We start from the raw sequence: 17,959 nt of genomic DNA, 5'->3' as shown, positions 1-17,959 counted from the left end.
TTAAGGTTATTAGGTCAGGTCAAATAGGTTCATTTCAGGAATTGGGTTTGCCCATTTCATGAAATGGGTTAGGTTACATATATATATATATATATATATATATATATATATATATATATATATATATATATATATATATATATATATATATATATATATATATATATATATATATATATATATATATATATATATATATATATATATATATATATATATATATATATATATATATATATATATATATATATATATATATATATATATATATATATATATATATATATATATATATATATATATATATATATATATATATATATATATATATATATATATATATATATATATATATATATATATATATATATATATATATATATATATATATATAGCTGAACCTTGGCCTCAAAGGATGCAGGATCATTTCCTGAAACTTTATTTGGAGAAAAGGTACGTCTTATGAGCCATCAAATATGGTAATGCCAAGCAGACTCAATCCCAAATGGACATAATAATACACACTCTCTCTCTCTCACTCTTCTAGTTACAACTTGCTCATTTATGAATTGGGACCTTGAGAGCAGTAACAGCCACGTACTGTGAACACTGTATTTACCTAGTTGTATTGTAAAGAGTTTGAGCAGAGCTCATAGTGTCCTGTCTCCATATCTCCACTTATTTAATTTTTCTTTAAAGTTATGTACATTATGTGCTGCAACAACTTCATAATTTAATGCATTCCACTTTTCAACCATTCTTCGTGGAAAACTGTATTTTCCAATGTTCTTTACACACTGCCTCTTCCTAATCTTCTTTGCATGTCCTCTTGTCTTTGCAGCTTCTTCTGTCACCAGCACCAGGTTTTGCTTGTCTATCTTTTCAGTGCCACTATTTTATACAATGTTGTTAGGTCTCCTCTTTCTCTTCTATCTTGTAAGGTTGGCAGTCCCATTTCCTTCAGCCTTTCTTCATATGTTAGGTCCTTTAGTTCTGGCACCATCTTTGTAGCTGTCCTCTGGATCCGTTCTAATTTTCTAATATGCTTTTTCAAGCTTGGCGACCACACCATTGCTGCATATTCCAACTGTGGACATATCATACTCGTTACAATTTTTTCATCATATCCTTATCCATGTATTGAAATGCCACCCTAATATAAGTCAACATTTTATATATACATTGTTCCAAATATTTTATTTATGTGTTTTTCGGGGATCAGAGTTTCTTGTATAACAACTCCCAGATCTTTTTCTTCTTTAGTCTTGATTATTTGTTCCTCTCCCATCAAATAGTTCCATACTGGTCTTCTCTTGTTCTTTCCTAATTCCATTATGTGGCATTTCTTGGCATTGAATTCTAACTTCCACTTCTTACTCCACTCATAGATTTTGTCTATATTTTCCTGCAGCAGCAAACAGTCTTCTCAGATCTTAATTACTCTTAACAATTTTGCATCATCAGCAAACAAATTAATATAACTGGTTACTCTATACTGTACGTTGTCTACATATACTTGGAACATAATGGAGACTAACACTGACCCTTGTGGCACTCTATTTGTTACTTTACTCTAGGATGAGTATGTATCCCTGATCACAGTTCTCATCTTTCTATTCTTCAAGTAATCCCTTATCCAATCTACTATTTTTCCTCTCAATCCTCCTATGTTCTCCAAATTCTGAAGTAGTCTGCTATGTGGGACTTTAACAAAAGCCTTTTTTATGTCCAGGTACACAGTGTCCATCCATCCAACTCTGCTCTCCAGTCCTTCTACTACTCTTGAGTAGAAACTTAGTAAATTTGACACACATGACCTTCCTGTCCTGAACCCAAAATGTCTTTGACATAACTTGTTTTTCTTCCAGATATTTAACCCATTTTTCTTTGATAACAATTTTACATATCTTCCCAACACATTTAAGTGACACCGGTCTGTAATTTAATGGCTCAGTTGACTTTTGTCCTTTGAATATTGGCATTATGTTAGATCTCTTCCATTCCAGTGGTATTCTCCCTTCCTTTAATGAGCTTGTAACCATTTCCCAAATAAGTTCTAACAACTGATCTTCATATTCCTTCAGTGCCCAACCTGACACACCATCTGGTCCCATCGCTTTTCTGACACCCAAATTTTCTAGTAGTCTTCCAATTTCTTATTTGTGCACTATGATTTCCTGAAAGCCTGTACAATGCAATATCCTAATTCGTTCTGTAAAATCCTCTTCTTCAGTGAAAATAGTCTTGAAACTCTCAGTCATTACTTCACTCATTTCCTCTACTGTTTGGTATGTCTTCCCTTCTTTAACTATTTTTTCTATTGTTTCCTCATTCTTCATCTTACCATTGATATTACTTGTACAAAAGCTTGGGTTCATGTTCACTTTTTTTGCACCACATCTTTCTCAAAGTTTTTTTTTTTTCTCTCTTCTTACTCTAACATATTCATTTCTAGTATCCTTATACTGCTGTCTGTTGCTTTCATTTCTCTGCTTTTTTTAGTTTCTTCCAAGCTTTATCTTTTTTCTTCTTAGCTTCTATACATCTGCCAGGCTCGTATACTCTTCTTTATTCTACAGATTGGTATGTATTTCCTCACTCCTTCGTTATAATTCTGTAGGAATAATTCATATTTACCCTGTACTGTCTTGCTGTTCATAATGTCCCTCCATTCTATGCCACCAAAAAATTATCTAACTTTTCAAAATTTACTCTTGCATAATTTAGTCTCTCCTTTTGTAGTCTTCCCTGTATCATAGCATTTCTCATTCCTGCATTTCTAATTCTAATGTTACATGTTCACTTCTTCCCACTGGGTTCTGATATTGAATGATAGGAGAGGGGCTCCGGCTTCTTTATGAATAATAGATCAAGCAACGATGGTTCTTCTTTACTGCTGTACCATGTTGATTTTTCCACCCACTGATCCAGTGTATTCACCATAGTTAACTGTAACATCTCCTCACTCCATGATACAGCATTACCCATTACTTCTATCTCTCTCCAGTTTACTCTTTTGCAATTGAAGTCTCCTACTAATGGTATTTTTCCATCTCTTCCTATCATATTATCCAAGCACTTAATTACCTCTCTTTTCATTTCCTTATGTTCTTCTGTTCTACATGTATTTGTCTTGGATGGCACATACGTGACCATGATTCTCCTTTTTTTCATTTTTTTGGTTTTGATTGTTACTCTCATTACTTCCGTCATGCCATCTCTACAGTGTACAGGCAATCCCCGGTTAACGAACGTTCACACAATGAAATTTCACTACAACGAACATTTCTTTTTACTACCATCTGCTCGTATAACAAACACCAAACTCGCTTTAACGAAATTTTATCCAGGTAATTTTTTCCAAGTTTGAAAGCCCCGCTGTATCATGCAAGCCGACAGGCTTTTGAATACACCAGCGCCTCTTGTGGACAACACGCACACCACTCACTCCTCTACCCTTCCCCAATCTTAGTTCAAAACAATAACAGGGTCCAACAGTAGCTCGTCATCTCACACTCAACATGCCACCAAAACACCCTGCAACCAGCCCTGCAATGTCGCCTAGCGTTGCCAAGAAGACCAGGAAGTCTCTTACTCTCGAAGTGAAGCGGGATATTATTCAGACAAGAGAGGCAAGAAAACTAATAGCATTGCTCGCCACCATGGCTTGACTCCATCTACTGTCTCTACTATTCTCAAGTCAGCAGACTCTATTAAGAAGGCTGGTGAGACCGTATCTTCCTTGCAAGCTAAAAGAACCACCCAAACTCATGACTCTGCAATGGAAAGCCTTGTGGAAACGTGGTACATAAGTTTTGTTTGCGGTACAATGATGCGCCCTTTGTTTACATTCCACAGGTTGCCGGCTAGTGTCTTTCCCGCTCCACTCTCCCTCCCTTCATCATCAACATTATAAAGTTACTTACATACATACATTAGTGTACATTATAATGACTTAGTCTTAAATTAAATTGCTTAAATGTTTAACTTCATAATTTTTACTTTCATTAAACCTTTTACTGTACTATGAGGCACTTTCGCTTTGTTTACTCTCAATGGAAGTTCAAGTCAGGGGTCAAACTTGTTATAATTGGTTCGCATAACAAAAATTCGCACAATGAACGTTTTTTTAGGAATGGAACCTGTTCGTTAGTGGGGTTGCCTGTACTTCCTCCACACATATATCATTATTAGCACTCCTCCCCATTTTCCCTTTCTGTCTCTTCTCCAACTTTTATATCCCTCTTCCTTAAAGCTAACATGGACCTCCTCCTTTAGTTTTGTTTCTACTATGCACATTACATTCAATCGTTTCTCCTTCAAATAGTCGCTAACCTTCAACAAGCTGGACAACAACCCATCTATATTAGTATTTGTCACTCTTAATTTCTTGCCTCTCCCTCCACTTGTATTTCTTCCATTACCTCCTCTCATATATAAAACCCTCCAGTAGAACTTCTTCTCAATCTCTGTCCTTTTCTCATTTTTTCCTTAGCTTCATTTCTTAGCTCTCTCTTCCAAGTTCATATCTCTTTTTACCTATATATCTTTAAATTCAGTATCTTCAGCCAATTAATCTTTTCTTGCCATTATCTCCACCACCATTTGAGATCTCATTCTCACTTTCAGGGGTCTTTTTCCTTCTTCACTATACCTTCCCAATTTAAGCACTTCCTCCACTTCCTGCTCCAACCTGTGTGTGCTGTCCTGTGTGTGTGTGTGTGTATTTACCTAGTTGTAGTTTTACAGGACCTGGGCTTTATGCTCGTGTGGCCCCGTCTCCATATCTACACTTATCCAATCTTTAAAAGTATGCACACTCGTTGCAGACACTACTTCTTCATTTAAACTGTTCCACATCTCAATACATCTCTGTGGGAAACTATATTTTTTAATATCTCTCAGACATCTTCCTTTTCTGAGCTTTTTACTATGCGATCTTGTGCTTCGGATGTCATATTCTTCTTTCAGGATCAGTTTCTCATTATCCACTTGGTCCATTCCGTTGATCAATTCATAAACTTGTATCAGGTCTCTTCTCTCCCTTCTTTGTTCCAGGGTTGGTAGATCCATAGCCTTTAGTCTCTCCTATGTCATCCCTTCAAATTCTGGAACCATTCTTGTAGCCATTTTTGTAGCTCTCCAATTTCCTTATGTGTTTCTTTTTATGAGGGGTCCACACTACTCCTGCATATTCCAATCTGGGTCTTATTATAGTACTTATCAATTTCTTCATCATTTCTTTGTCCATGTAGTGAAATGCTACTCCAATATTCCTTAGCAAATTATATGTTTCTCTAAAAATTCTATCAATATGGCTTACTGGTTGATTGTTTTCTTCCATCATCACTCCTAAGTCCTTTTCCTTTTTTTACTTTCTCCAGTTCTACTCCATCTCCCATCTTATAGATTCCCACAGGTCGTCTTTCACTCTTTCCCATTTCCATGACATGGCTTTTGTTCACATTGAATTCCATTTCCACTTCTTACTCCATTCCCAGATCTTATTTAGGTCTTCTTGCAGTATTTCACAATCCTCCTTTTGCTTTATAACTCTGCACAGTTTCGTATCATCTGCAAACAGATTTATGTAGCTGTTCACTCCTTCTGGCATGTCGTTAATATAAATGAGGAAAAGTATTGGTGCCAATACTGACCCCTGTGGCACTCCGCTTTCTACTGCTCTCCACTTGGACTTCATATCTTTAACTACCGTCCTTATTTCTCTCCCCCTCAAATAATTTTCTATCCATCTCAATGTGCTTCCTTTTAAGCCACCCTTCTCCTCTAACTTCCACAGTAATCTTGCATGTGGCACTTTGTCAAACGCCTTTTTTAAATCCAAATAAATACAGTCAACCCATCCTCTCTCTCTTGTACTCTATCAACTATTCTAGAATAGAAACTCAATAAATTAGTTACACAAGACCGTCTTTTCTAAAACCAAATTGGCTATTTGATATTAATTTGTTGTCTTCAAGGAACTCGATCCATTGTTTCTTTATTATTCTTTCACACATCTTGCATATTACACTAGTTAGTGATACCGGTCTGTAATTTAAAGGTTCTTCCTTCCTTCCGCTCTTATATATGGGAACCACCTCAGCTCTTTTCCATTCTACTGGTACTGTTCCATTTTCTATTGAGCATTTTATGATGTTGTATATAGGACTTGCTAGTTCTTCCCTACATTCTTTCAGTATTCTGCCTGAGACTTCATCTGGTCCCATTGCCTTCTCTTCATCCAGTTCCTTCATTAACTCTTTTATTTCAAGCTTGGTTACTTTAATCTCTTTCATATAGATTGTCTCTCTATTACCCTGTGGCCTCTCAAATTTGGATTCCTTAGTAAAGACCTCCTGGAATTTTTATTTAATAGTTCTGCCATACTTTTGGGTCTTCCACCATCCTGTTCTCTCCTTTTAACCTTTCTATTGTTTCTTTTTGCCTAATTTTTCCATTTATGAATCTATAGAACAATTTTGGTTGCTCCTTACATTTTTCGACAATGTCCTTTTCAAAGTTCTTTTCCTCTTCCTTCCTCACCTTAACATATTCATTTCTTGCTGCCTTGAAGTTTTCCTTATTTGCTGGATTTCTATTTCTCCTCCACCTTTTCCATGCTCCATCTCTTTTCTCCTTTGCCCTAGCACACCTTGCATTAAACCAATCTTTCTTTCCTTCTTCTTTAGGTCTATATTTCGGGACATATTCCCTGACTCCTGTTTTGTATATTTCCAAAAATAAGTTATATTTCTCTTGCATTGTCTCTGAGTTTTCCATCTCCTCCCAGTCTACATTTTTAAAATAGTTCTTAAGATTCTCAATATCAGCCTTTCTGTAATTTAATCGGTCTCCTTTATATGAATCGTCTCTATCTTCCTTTCCCTCTTCTATATCTATTTCTAATATTGCATGGTCACCCTTTCCCAATGGACATATATTGTATTTTCCATCACCAATTTCTAGGACCTTCATATCACTCTCCAGTTTAGTTTCAACAATTCCCATAATATCTGTTTTTTCTTCTTGTAAATAATTATTTAATTCAAACCTAGCTGACATTAACCCATTTAAGTTTAAGAAAGCAACTTTTAATTTGTCCCCTTGGCAGCCTCCTCTCTCATATACCACTTCCTCAATCTCATGTCCATAACCCTCCAAAAGAATGTCTTTTTCTCCACCTCTGATCTCTTTTTTTTACTTGCTTCTCTTCTTAACTCATTTATTTTGTCTCTCTCCTCCCTGGTCCTATTTTTCTTAATCCACACCTGTTTGTAGTCCTCCACTTTTCTCAATTTTCAGGCCTTATCTATTGTTGCCTCAGCTTCCAATTGAGACTTAAACCTTATCTTTAAGGGACGTTGTTTACCCTCAACATACCTGCCCAATTTATGTATTTCTTCAACCTCCTCAGTCAATTCCTAGTCCTCTTGCATTGTCTCCACCAGTTTTTCAACACACTTCCCTTCCTTCTTTGCTCTTTCAGTTCTTTGCACTACACACTCCTCCTTCAGACCAAATACTATAACTGTTTTTTTCTTATACACTGTATCTCTCACTAAATTTTCTTTCTGTTAAACCACTTTGACAGCCTTTTCAGCTAAAAGGTTATCATTCACTTTCGTTTGCTCTTCCACTATCTTTCTGAAATCTACTTTTTCATCCTCATGTTCCTTTCTCCATATTTCTTGCTTTAAATTCAATTCCTCCACTTTTCCCATATACTCTACAGCTTTCAGTTGGTGTAATGTTAGTTTTTTTTTTATGAAGATCATCATACACACTCTTCCACACTGTTTTCTCTATTGTTAGGGCATCAACTATTTTCGTCCTCTCATACCTCTCATTTAACTCTCCAAATCAATTACCCTTTTCCTCAATACACTATCCCCAACTTTTCTTTCCTCATCCCCGAACCCAGAGAAATCCCTTCTTACCAGTTTCAGTACTGATCTTGTAGGTGTGGGAGTAAACAGAGCTAAAGCAGACACTGTCTCTTCCAATCACTCGTATCAGAGGATATTAAGCTTAATTTCATGGCTAATCTTATGACAGGACAGCACTGAACCTAGTGTGACCTCATCTCACTTTTCTTAACAATTTTGCATCGTCTGCAAATAGGCTCACATAACTGGACACCCCATCCACCATGTCATTTATGTAGACTGCGAACATTACTGGTGCCAACACTGATCCCTGTGGAACTCCACTCTCCACCAATCCCCATTCTGATGGTCTGTCCTTAATTATTGTTCTCATTTCTCTTCCTACCAAAAGTCTTCCATCCATTTTAGTAAACTGCCATGCACTCCTCCTACCATTTCAAGTTTCCAGATCAGTCTCTGGTGTGGTACCTTATCAAAGGCCTTTTTTAAATCCAGATATATTCCATCAGCCCAACCATCTCTTTCCTGTATTACATCTATCACCCTCGAATAGTAACATATCAGGTTTGTCGTGCATGAACGCCCTTTTCTAAAACCAAATTGACACTCACAAAGTATGTCATTTTTCTCCAAGAAGTCTGTCCATCTAGTCTTCACCACCCTCTCACACATCTTAGCTACCACACTTGTAAGTGCCCCATCCAGGCACCCACAAACCAGGGCAAGCTCTCCGTGAAGAAAGTGGAAGCAGTGATCCTAACATCTGCCATTTCCTGCATGATCACTCTTTTGCTAAAGGGCACTCCACCCTCTCTCTGCCGTGTGTGTGTGTGTGTGTGTGTGTGTGTGTGTGTGTGTGTGTGTGTGTGTGTGTGTGTGTGTGTGTGTGTGTGTGTGTGTGTGTGTGCATATAAAGCCAAATGGCTATTTAAACATGATTTTTTATTTTTATTTTTTTGTATTTTTTACATTAAGGCCTATAGCACCTGTAGACACACTTGAAAAGTGTATGGGAAGCACTGTTTAGCTTCCACCCATTAGTGGCACAGGCAATTTTATTTATAATGGTACCCATATTAGGGCCCATATCACCACCCATGCTCATCTTGGGTGTAACCACCTAGAACCTGGGTACCATGGTGACATGTAGGTAACTTTAAGCCACTCAACAAATGGCAAAGTGTTTAAGGCTGTACATGGTGGGATTCGAATCTACGCGTGGATGTCTGCCCTATCCCATGCTCACCACCTTATCCACTATGCCACCACCTCCCTTGTAAGTCATTCATGTTTGTAACTAAGGTTTAACATGTAAAGCTTCATTGCTCAATTCATAAAATGGTTATGAAGCTTTAATGTTATGTTTTCTGACTTGCCGTGGTTGTTATTTTCTGCTGCAGAATCATAACAGGGAAACGTAGCAAATCATTCAGATCCTCCAGATAATGCTCATAATTGTTTTTAAAATGTTGAAAAATTCAAACGAGAGCAGAACAGACCGACGTACAGAGCAGACTCAATACTCAAACTCAATCAATTCCATATGGCTATTCAAGTATCATAAAAGTCCATCTATCGATACCTATAAATAAGGTAATTTGTTCTGATCTTAGCAAAACCTTAAGTTTAAAAAATTTCAATGTAATTTTTTTCATGATTTTGATCTGTACATACTGTAAGTATAGGCTTGTGATGGATAACGTAGAAGGGGAGAAAGGTGGGCAGGAGGAGGAGGGAGGTCATCAGAGGACGAGTCACTATCCATGAAAACATGTGGTAACTTTTCTCCTGGTGTGATTTCTGTGAACCCTCTAGCAGAGGTGTGTGGTTCACTAACACTTGCACTCTCATTAGATTTCCTTAATTTCACCACTAATAAGCATCTTTGATCTCATTACAAGTTTTTAAAATGAAAAACTACCAAGAGAATGCAGAAGAATTTTGTTTTTCTCATGACTGCGGCGGGACTAGGAATGTTATTCTGACGAGAGAGAGGCCAGGGAGCCTTTGTTTACAACCACGTCCGTGGACATTCGACTATCAGATATTTTTTAGTATTAAATCGAACTTTTGCATTTGAGTATTGAAAAGTTTGACTAGTAAGACGTTCGAGTATTGAGACTATTGTAATTACAAGCAGTGCAATTAATGATGTTGTGGAAGAATTGCCTCTCAGTGTTGGTGGTTCTCTGCTTAAGAGAGATATGCTGGCAAGAATGGTATGGTGAGCAATAAAGGTTGATGATAGTGAAGACTTAAACATGACAACAAATGGAGAAAATATTCATCTGTATGAAACTACAGCTGTTACTATTTTATCGACAAAGAAAAATTTTAATTACTATCAAGTAAACAAGCATGGTTTAGCAATGGTACATATCAGTCTGCTCCTTTAGGTAAACAGCTGTATACTATACATGCTATTATTTTAGAGAGCAAAACCTTGCTATTGATGTAATGCAATGCTAGTAATAAAGATGAGAAAACATACAACAAAATTTTTACATTTGTGAAAAGCAAAGGCATTTAAGATCCAGAATCAATAACAATAAAAAGCATTAACCCCTTCCTTACTGCAAGACTGTTTTGTGGTATGTGTGTACCACATGCGGAAGCAATCTCATGGTACCGTGCATTATGGCCGTGGTGCGTGCGTACCGCACTAATACATTAATGTGTATCACCAAACCCTGAGTGCGGATTTTGCCTTTTCCAGGCCCCACGTGGTGGTAACTTCCAGGCCCAAACAAAAATAAACGCTTGAGGCGTTATTTTTAGCCACCCCCACGCTACAAGACCACCCCCCTCCCCATTAGCCAATCAATATAGGGGTTCATATTTCATGCAGAAACTAAAGCCAATCATTATTCTTTTGTTTGAAAGTACAAATATTATTCTCATAGTCCACCCGAGAAGATCAGTTTTCTATTGTTTGCCTTGGAGAGATTTATCGCTTCTAGCTAAAGATCATGGCAACTGCTTCCTCGTATAGCAGTGATGATTATCATAACTATGAGATAGATAGTGATGATATACTGGAAGACTTTCCAGATGAGTGATTTGAATTATGGTCCTGGAAGAGATAGAAGACAGTGAAATTACTAGTGCAGAAACACTTTCAGCAAGTGAAGGAGAGCAGTCTGGTGATGATTCTGCCTAAGGGCCACCCGATCCCAGTGCATCATGTTTCACTCTCTTATTTCACCCATTTAATGATAAGCGACCAGATGTGCTTCCTTCTTTGAAACAGGAATTTACTAATGTGCATCCTGAGATTATTACATACCATGAAATTGATCCAATGTCTGTCCTTCAGTGTTTCAAATTTTTTTTTGGACAGTGACATTGTTTCGTCACTTTGTTCTTGTACCAATACTCGTGTTACTTGTCATTTCTATGACAATCTTACCAGTGATCCACACAGATTTGTGGGTAGGAAGTGGGTCAATGTGACAGGAGATGAGATGTACATGTTTGCTGCTTTACAACTACTCATGGGCCTCAATCCTCTACCCATTATAGCTGATTACTGGTCTCAAAACATACTGCACCATGGACCACCTTTGTTCACAAGGCCTGTACTGAGTGCAACAGGCATGTGCAGATACTACACTTCCTTAGGTTTTCAGACCCTGATGGCATTGGAAAGGAGTTCCCATGACTAGACTCGATGTATTTTCAACAAGCTACGTGAAAGGTACACTATGTACTTGGACCCAGGAGAAAATTTTGATTATGAGGCTCTTCTCTTGTTCAAGGGGCATATTCATTTCAGGCAGTAAATAAAAACTAAGAGAAAGAGATTTTGGATGAAACATTTTGCATTGTGCCCCAGTTCTCCTTGTACTCAAGGGTACACAAGGAATTTCTGTTTGTACACTCCATCTCTATTTGATGAGATGAGCCCGGAGGGTGACCTTGCTATGCTCAAGTCTGAGCTCGTTCTTGTGTATCTGATGCACTCATTACTGAATAAAGGGAGACATGTTGTACTTGACAACTGGTACACTTCTCTCCAGCTGGCAGAATATTTGCTTGAACGAAATACACTCACTACAGGGACGATTCGAGGTAATAGAGTGCGCCTGAAAATGCTACCTGTCAAACACTGGCCAAGAAACAATGTACTTGTGACAAAATTCAATGATCACAGAGTAGTGCATGTTATAACTACAAAGTATGATGGTGGTTTTGTTGAAAAGACCCGTCATCTTAGAGGTGGTGATATTGAGATGGTAAAAAAAACCCAGTAATACAGCGCTACAACGAACAGATGGGAGCAGTTGATATCGTAGATCAGTTACTGGAGCCATATGACTTAACAAGAAAGTCTACAGCTTGGTTCAAGAAACTAGGTATTCATATGGTGTCTAGAATGGTGCTCAATGCTAGAATTATCTACCAAATCCTACATCGGTCTCTTTTATCTAGAAGTGAGTCACTTTATAAAAACTTTGGTGCATGAAATTTTGTCAGAATACAGCATTGGATATAATGTGCTAGTCCAAGATCAGAAAGAAAGCAAGCCACCTTAAAAGAAACAGAACAAGCCCTCCACAGCCACTGCCACAGGCTCATGCATTGCTACCAATCCCAGCTACAGATAAGAAAAAATTACCACAATGCAGGTGCAGAGTGTGCAGTGCTAATGGAATAACCAAGTGGGCTCGGAAGTATTGTTCTGTTTGCAAGGAACAGCCTGGATTATGTTCAAATGAACACTTCCAGGCTTACCACTGCTAATAACATAGTGCATCATGACTCATAGGGTAAGTAAAACTGGCATTATTCTGTTTATACTATAATTCTGAAGTACATATTATCATTCCGTAGTTTTATATATTTCAGTATATCTGTATGCAAAGCACACATTATGATGATTATTACATTTTTTCCATTAGTAAAGTAACTGTTTTGTGTTTTTCTCTATTGATATAAAAATGTATTTCAAATTAAGTGAATATCATTGAGTTAGATATGAACTTTAGATAAAACAACGGACATGAGGTGCTCAGATGTACAGGCTAGGTCGTTGCAGTATGAGGGGGAACACTTTGTTTACATCGACGGGTGGTTGTGGTAAGGAAGGGTTTAAGAAGAATTTTCCCAATACATCAAAACTGGATTGTTTCTGTCATTTTGAGCAATGTTTATAGTGAAATATCCAGCACTGTGGACTGCAACAATGGTATGATATAGCCTATAACACTCTTTTCATCAAACATTTACGAGCACTTGCCTTTGTCTTGCTTTCAGATGTGTACGAGTTATTTGATGAATTGGTGAACTGCTTAAACGACAAAAATGAAGAGTTATTACATAACTTTCTAGTATATTTTTAAAGTATGTAGTTAGAAATAGTCCAAAGTGGGCATCTCAGGAGGCCAATTTTTTAAATAGAGCTTTGGTTCGTCCAGACTTGAGTCCGTAATAATTTGTCCTGCAGGCTGGCACCAGACTTTTCAAAATAGACTTAATGTAACTCATCCTACAATCCCCAAGCTACTAAAAGTTATTGAAAAGAAGCAGGCCTCCAATAAAATACTAATGAGCAGGCATCTATACGGATCAAAATATCACGGCCAAAACATGAAATATGATTTATAATAAAGAAGGATTGGCTTTTCTACGATCTTTGGCTCACAATTTCTAAAATGATTCAATACGTATAGTTTTTCTTGTTATTTCTTTAAATTCACAACAATATAAAAAATAAAGAATATATATATATATATATATATATATATATATATATATATATATATATATATATATATATATATATATAGTAAAGATATCTGTGGAAAACTTGTTTATTTTATCTAAATTGTCCAATGAAACTACAGGGTGTCCACAAAGTCTGGGTACATAGGAAATTTCACTATTTTATTTATTTATGTTATTTTTCCTGTCCAGATCGAATGATGGTTCTGTCTCAAGAAGAATTTTCTAAACTGGCACTGTGTTGCTGTTACTGCTCTTAAGGCCCTAATTCATAAATGAGAAGGTTACAACTGAGAGAGAGAGAGAGAGAGAGAGAGAGAGAGAGAGAGAGAGAGAGAGAGAGAGAGAGAGAGAGAGAGAGAGAGAGAGAGAGAGAGAGAGAGAGAGAGAGAGAGAGAGAGAGAGCTACTTAAGAATATTATAGTAAGAATATCTTTATGTCTCTTCAGGATTAAGTCCGTTTGGCTTTGTGCCTATTTGATTTTGTAATCCATCTGACATTGTATTCATTCAGCTTTGTGTCCATTTGGCATCTTCGCTTTGGCTTATTTTCCTTCACCAAAAGTGCATTCAGCATCCTGTCTGTGCATATTACAAGAGATAATATATATATATATATATATATATATATATATATATATATATATATATATATATATATATATATATATATATATATATAGGCTTAAAAAACAGTCATACTTACTCCACATGATGCTAAAGGGTTATCCACACATTCATACTCATGTTCATTCTTTTCCTGAAAAGCAAAATTTTTCTAAATGAGTAATGGAAAACACCTTTTATTCCAATAATGAAGTAAGATGAGACATCCTACGGAAAACTCTCTGATAACACAATAACACTTGTAATGTATATGTACAGGACCTGTAATTGTAAGCATTGCAATTCTATTTCTTCATGTGTAGTGAATGGTTAAACAGGTATATTACAAACATATATATCCACATCCACACACGGATGAATTCTGTACCCAAAACAGACTTTATCTTTGCATATGTAGCCACTGGAGCATTTATGATGAAATGAAAAAAACTGCCAAATTCACCAGGAGAATTCCTATCACACACAAAAAATGTTGGTATGCAAAAAAAAAAAAAAAATAAAAAAATAAAAAAATAAATAAAATAAAATAAAAATCTTCTCAATGTAAGCTAACTTTAAATGATAATATTAACAAATAACTATAAATCTTGACACACAGAAAACATTACTATATTTTGATGTGAAATCTTAGCAGGACACTTGTTTGTTTACATTGATTCCCAAACATCATTTTTGAGTTGGTACTTCTCTATTTAAATCATTAATCCAAAGTCTTTTCTGAGTTTTCAGTTTTCTTTGAAAATATAACCTATCTTTTCACAACATTTTTTTTGTGATACTTTCGTCCAATAAACCTCAGCACATGTAAAAACCAAGGGATTTACAGCAAGACCAAAAACTTGTATATATATATAGCCTCAGTTTCTTTTTGTATGTTTTGGAGAAGTTAATATGTCTAATACTGGCTGGTCCTTTTTGTCTTGGTATGGTTTCAGCTGTTACAGTATCTCTGCATCACAAATAATACTTGTTCATTTCTATTTGGAATTTGCCAGATATAACATCATTCCCTGTAAAAACCAGTGGAAAATGTTTTAAACTAAATATGTTATAGGAGACTAGAAATAAATGTGGAAACACTGAGAGCCTAGTTGCATCACCTGATCCTGTGTATACAGTTAGCATAAACACTTTAGATTAATGTTTTGTAAAGGTGGTTTTAGAGTGCACATCTCTAAAGAATGGTGGGAATGTACACCATGTCCTACATTATAACAGCTGGCAACCATCAGTAAATCAGACCAGTGTGAATGCTGCAATTAAATTTCAATATAAAAAATATGTGCACAACTAATCAAAGGTAGCAAGAAAACACCATACCTGTGAGGAAGGTAATATCCAAGGCTTAGGGATCTTGGGAAGGGGGGCAGGCTTATTTTCCTGATGGAGCCGGTGAAGGAATGAAATACCCATGGCACCACCTTTTCCATCTTCTGAAGCACCACTGAAATGAAATGTTCAGCAATTTTAGTGACATACACTCACTGCTGTATTTCTTTTATGCAAGAGGAAAACTTGCCAAGGGCAAAAAAAAAAAAAAAAAAAAAAAAAAAAAAGGCCCACTTAAACAACAAGTTCCATAAAAAACTGGAAAAGAATTAGCCAGAAGACAAGGACAAATGTCTTGAAACCTCCCTCTTAAAACAAGTCAAGTCATAAGAAGATGAAAATACAGAAGCAGGCAGAGAGCTCCAGAGTTTACCAGAGAAAGGTATGAATGATTGAGAATACTGGTTAACTCTTGGGGTTGGACAGAAGGATGAGAGGAAGAAGCCTTGTGCAGCAAGGCTGCAGGAGGAGGGGAGGCATGCAGTTAGCAAGATCAGTAGAGCAGTTAGCACAAAAATAGCTATAAAAAATAGAAAGAAATGCAACATTTTGGCAGTAAGAAAAAGGCTGAAGACAGTCAGTCAGAGGAGGGGAATTGGCGAGATGAAAAGCTTTTCATTCCACCCTAACTAATAAAACTGTTTGAGTGGAACCCCCTCAAACATGCAAAGAGTACTCCATACAAAGGCAGATAAAGCCCTTGTACAGAGTTAACAGATGGAAGGATGGGAAAAACTGGCGGAGATACCGCAGAACGCCTAAATTCCTAGAAGCTGTTTTAGCAAGAGATGAGATGTGAAATTTCCAGTTAAGATCCAGACTGAGGATATTCAGTGTGGAAGAGGGAGACAGTTGAGTGTCATTGAAGAAGAGGGGATAGTTGTCTGGAAGGTTGTGTCGAGTTGATAGATGGAGGAATTGTTTTTGAGGCACTAGAAGAGCAGTGGCCATCTACCACAGCTGCAATAGAACGGTTGGAAAGGAAACTCGAGATAAAGTTGCAAAGAGATGGATAGAAACCGTAGGAGGGGAGTTTTGAAATCAAAGCTTTGTGCCAAACTTTATCAAAAGCTTTTAGTATGTCTAATGCGACAACAAAAGTTTCACCAAAATCTCTAAAATAGGGTGATCAAGACTCACTCAGTAAGGAATGCCAGAAGATCACCAGCAGAGTGACCTTGATGGAAGCCATTCTGGTGATCAGATTGAAGATTGTAAAATGACATGTTTAAGAACATTCCTATTGAGGCTAGATTATAAAACTTTAGACAAGCAAGAGATTACAGCCATAGGATGGTAGATTGAGGATTAGTATAGTCACCCCTTAATAGGAACAGGCTGAATGTAGGCAAACTTCCACCAAGAGTGAAATATAGAAATTGATAGACATAGTTGAAAGAATTTGGCCAGGCAAGGTGCAAGCATGGATGCACAGTCTTTGAGAACAATAGAAGGGACCCCATCAAGTCCATAAGCCTTCCGAGGGTTTAGGTCAGAGAGGGCATGGAAAACATCATTACGAGGAACTTTGAATAAAGGCATAAAATAGTCGGAGGGAGAAAGAAAGGGAGGGACAAGCCCAGAATCATCCATAGTGGAGTTGTTAGCAAAGGTTTGAGAGAAGAGTTCAGTTTTAGAGATACATGAGATAGCAGTGGTGCCATCAGGATGAAATAAAGGAGGGAAAGATGAAGAAGTAAAGTTGTTGGAGATGTTTTTGGCCAGATGCCAGATGTCTCGAGGGAAGTTGAAGTATGAAAGATTTTGACATTTTCTATTTATGAAGGAGTGTTTGGCAAGTTGAAGAACAGACCTAGTATGATTCCAGGCAGAAATTTAAAGTGCATGAGATTCAGGAGATGGAAGGCTCAAGTATCTTTTGTGGGCAACCTCTCTATCAAGTATAGCATGAGAACAGACTGTGTTAAACCAAGGTTTAGAAGATTTAGGTTGAGAAAAAGGACTGAGGAATGTACGCCTCCATGCCAGACACTATCATCTCTGTTATGCGTTCAGCACACAGAGATGGGTCTCTGACACAGAAACAGTAATCATTCCAGGAAAAATCAGCATAATACCTCCTCAAGTCCTCCAACTGGCAGAAGCAAAACACCAGAGGCATCCCCGTTTTAGGGGATCCTAAGGAGGGATTGGAGAAATAGAACAAGATACAGAAACAAAATTGTGATCAGAGAAGCCCAACGGAGAAGATAGGATACCAGCATAAGCAGAAGGATTACAGGTACGGAAAAGATCAAGAATGTTGAGTGTATCTCCAATACAGTCAGAAATATGAGTAGGTAGTTGCACCAGTTGCTCTAGGTAATGGAGGATAGCAAAGTTGAAGGCTAGATCACCAGGATGGTCAGTGAAGGGAGAGGAAAGTCAAA

At 37.0% G+C, this 17,959-nt stretch overlaps 1 protein-coding gene across 3 annotated transcripts in view; it reads right to left on the bottom strand.

The window, feature by feature from the left end:
* Window positions 1-17,959, bottom strand: part of LOC123518322 — a 104,363-nt gene that overhangs the window by 27,817 nt on the left and 58,587 nt on the right. For all 3 annotated transcript variants that reach the window (XM_045279078.1, XM_045279079.1, XM_045279080.1), the window contains 2 exons: window positions 15,561-15,684; window positions 14,320-14,373 (listed from right to left, as the gene is read on the bottom strand). In XM_045279078.1, the coding sequence (XP_045135013.1) occupies window positions 14,320-14,373; window positions 15,561-15,684 (178 nt within the window). The remainder of the gene's footprint in view (window positions 1-14,319; window positions 14,374-15,560; window positions 15,685-17,959) is intronic.

Source organism: Portunus trituberculatus, chromosome 43, assembly GCF_017591435.1.
Source record: "Portunus trituberculatus isolate SZX2019 chromosome 43, ASM1759143v1, whole genome shotgun sequence".
Lineage (NCBI taxonomy): Eukaryota > Metazoa > Arthropoda > Malacostraca > Decapoda > Portunidae > Portunus > Portunus trituberculatus.
This window is presented reverse-complemented; position numbering and strand designations above follow the sequence as displayed.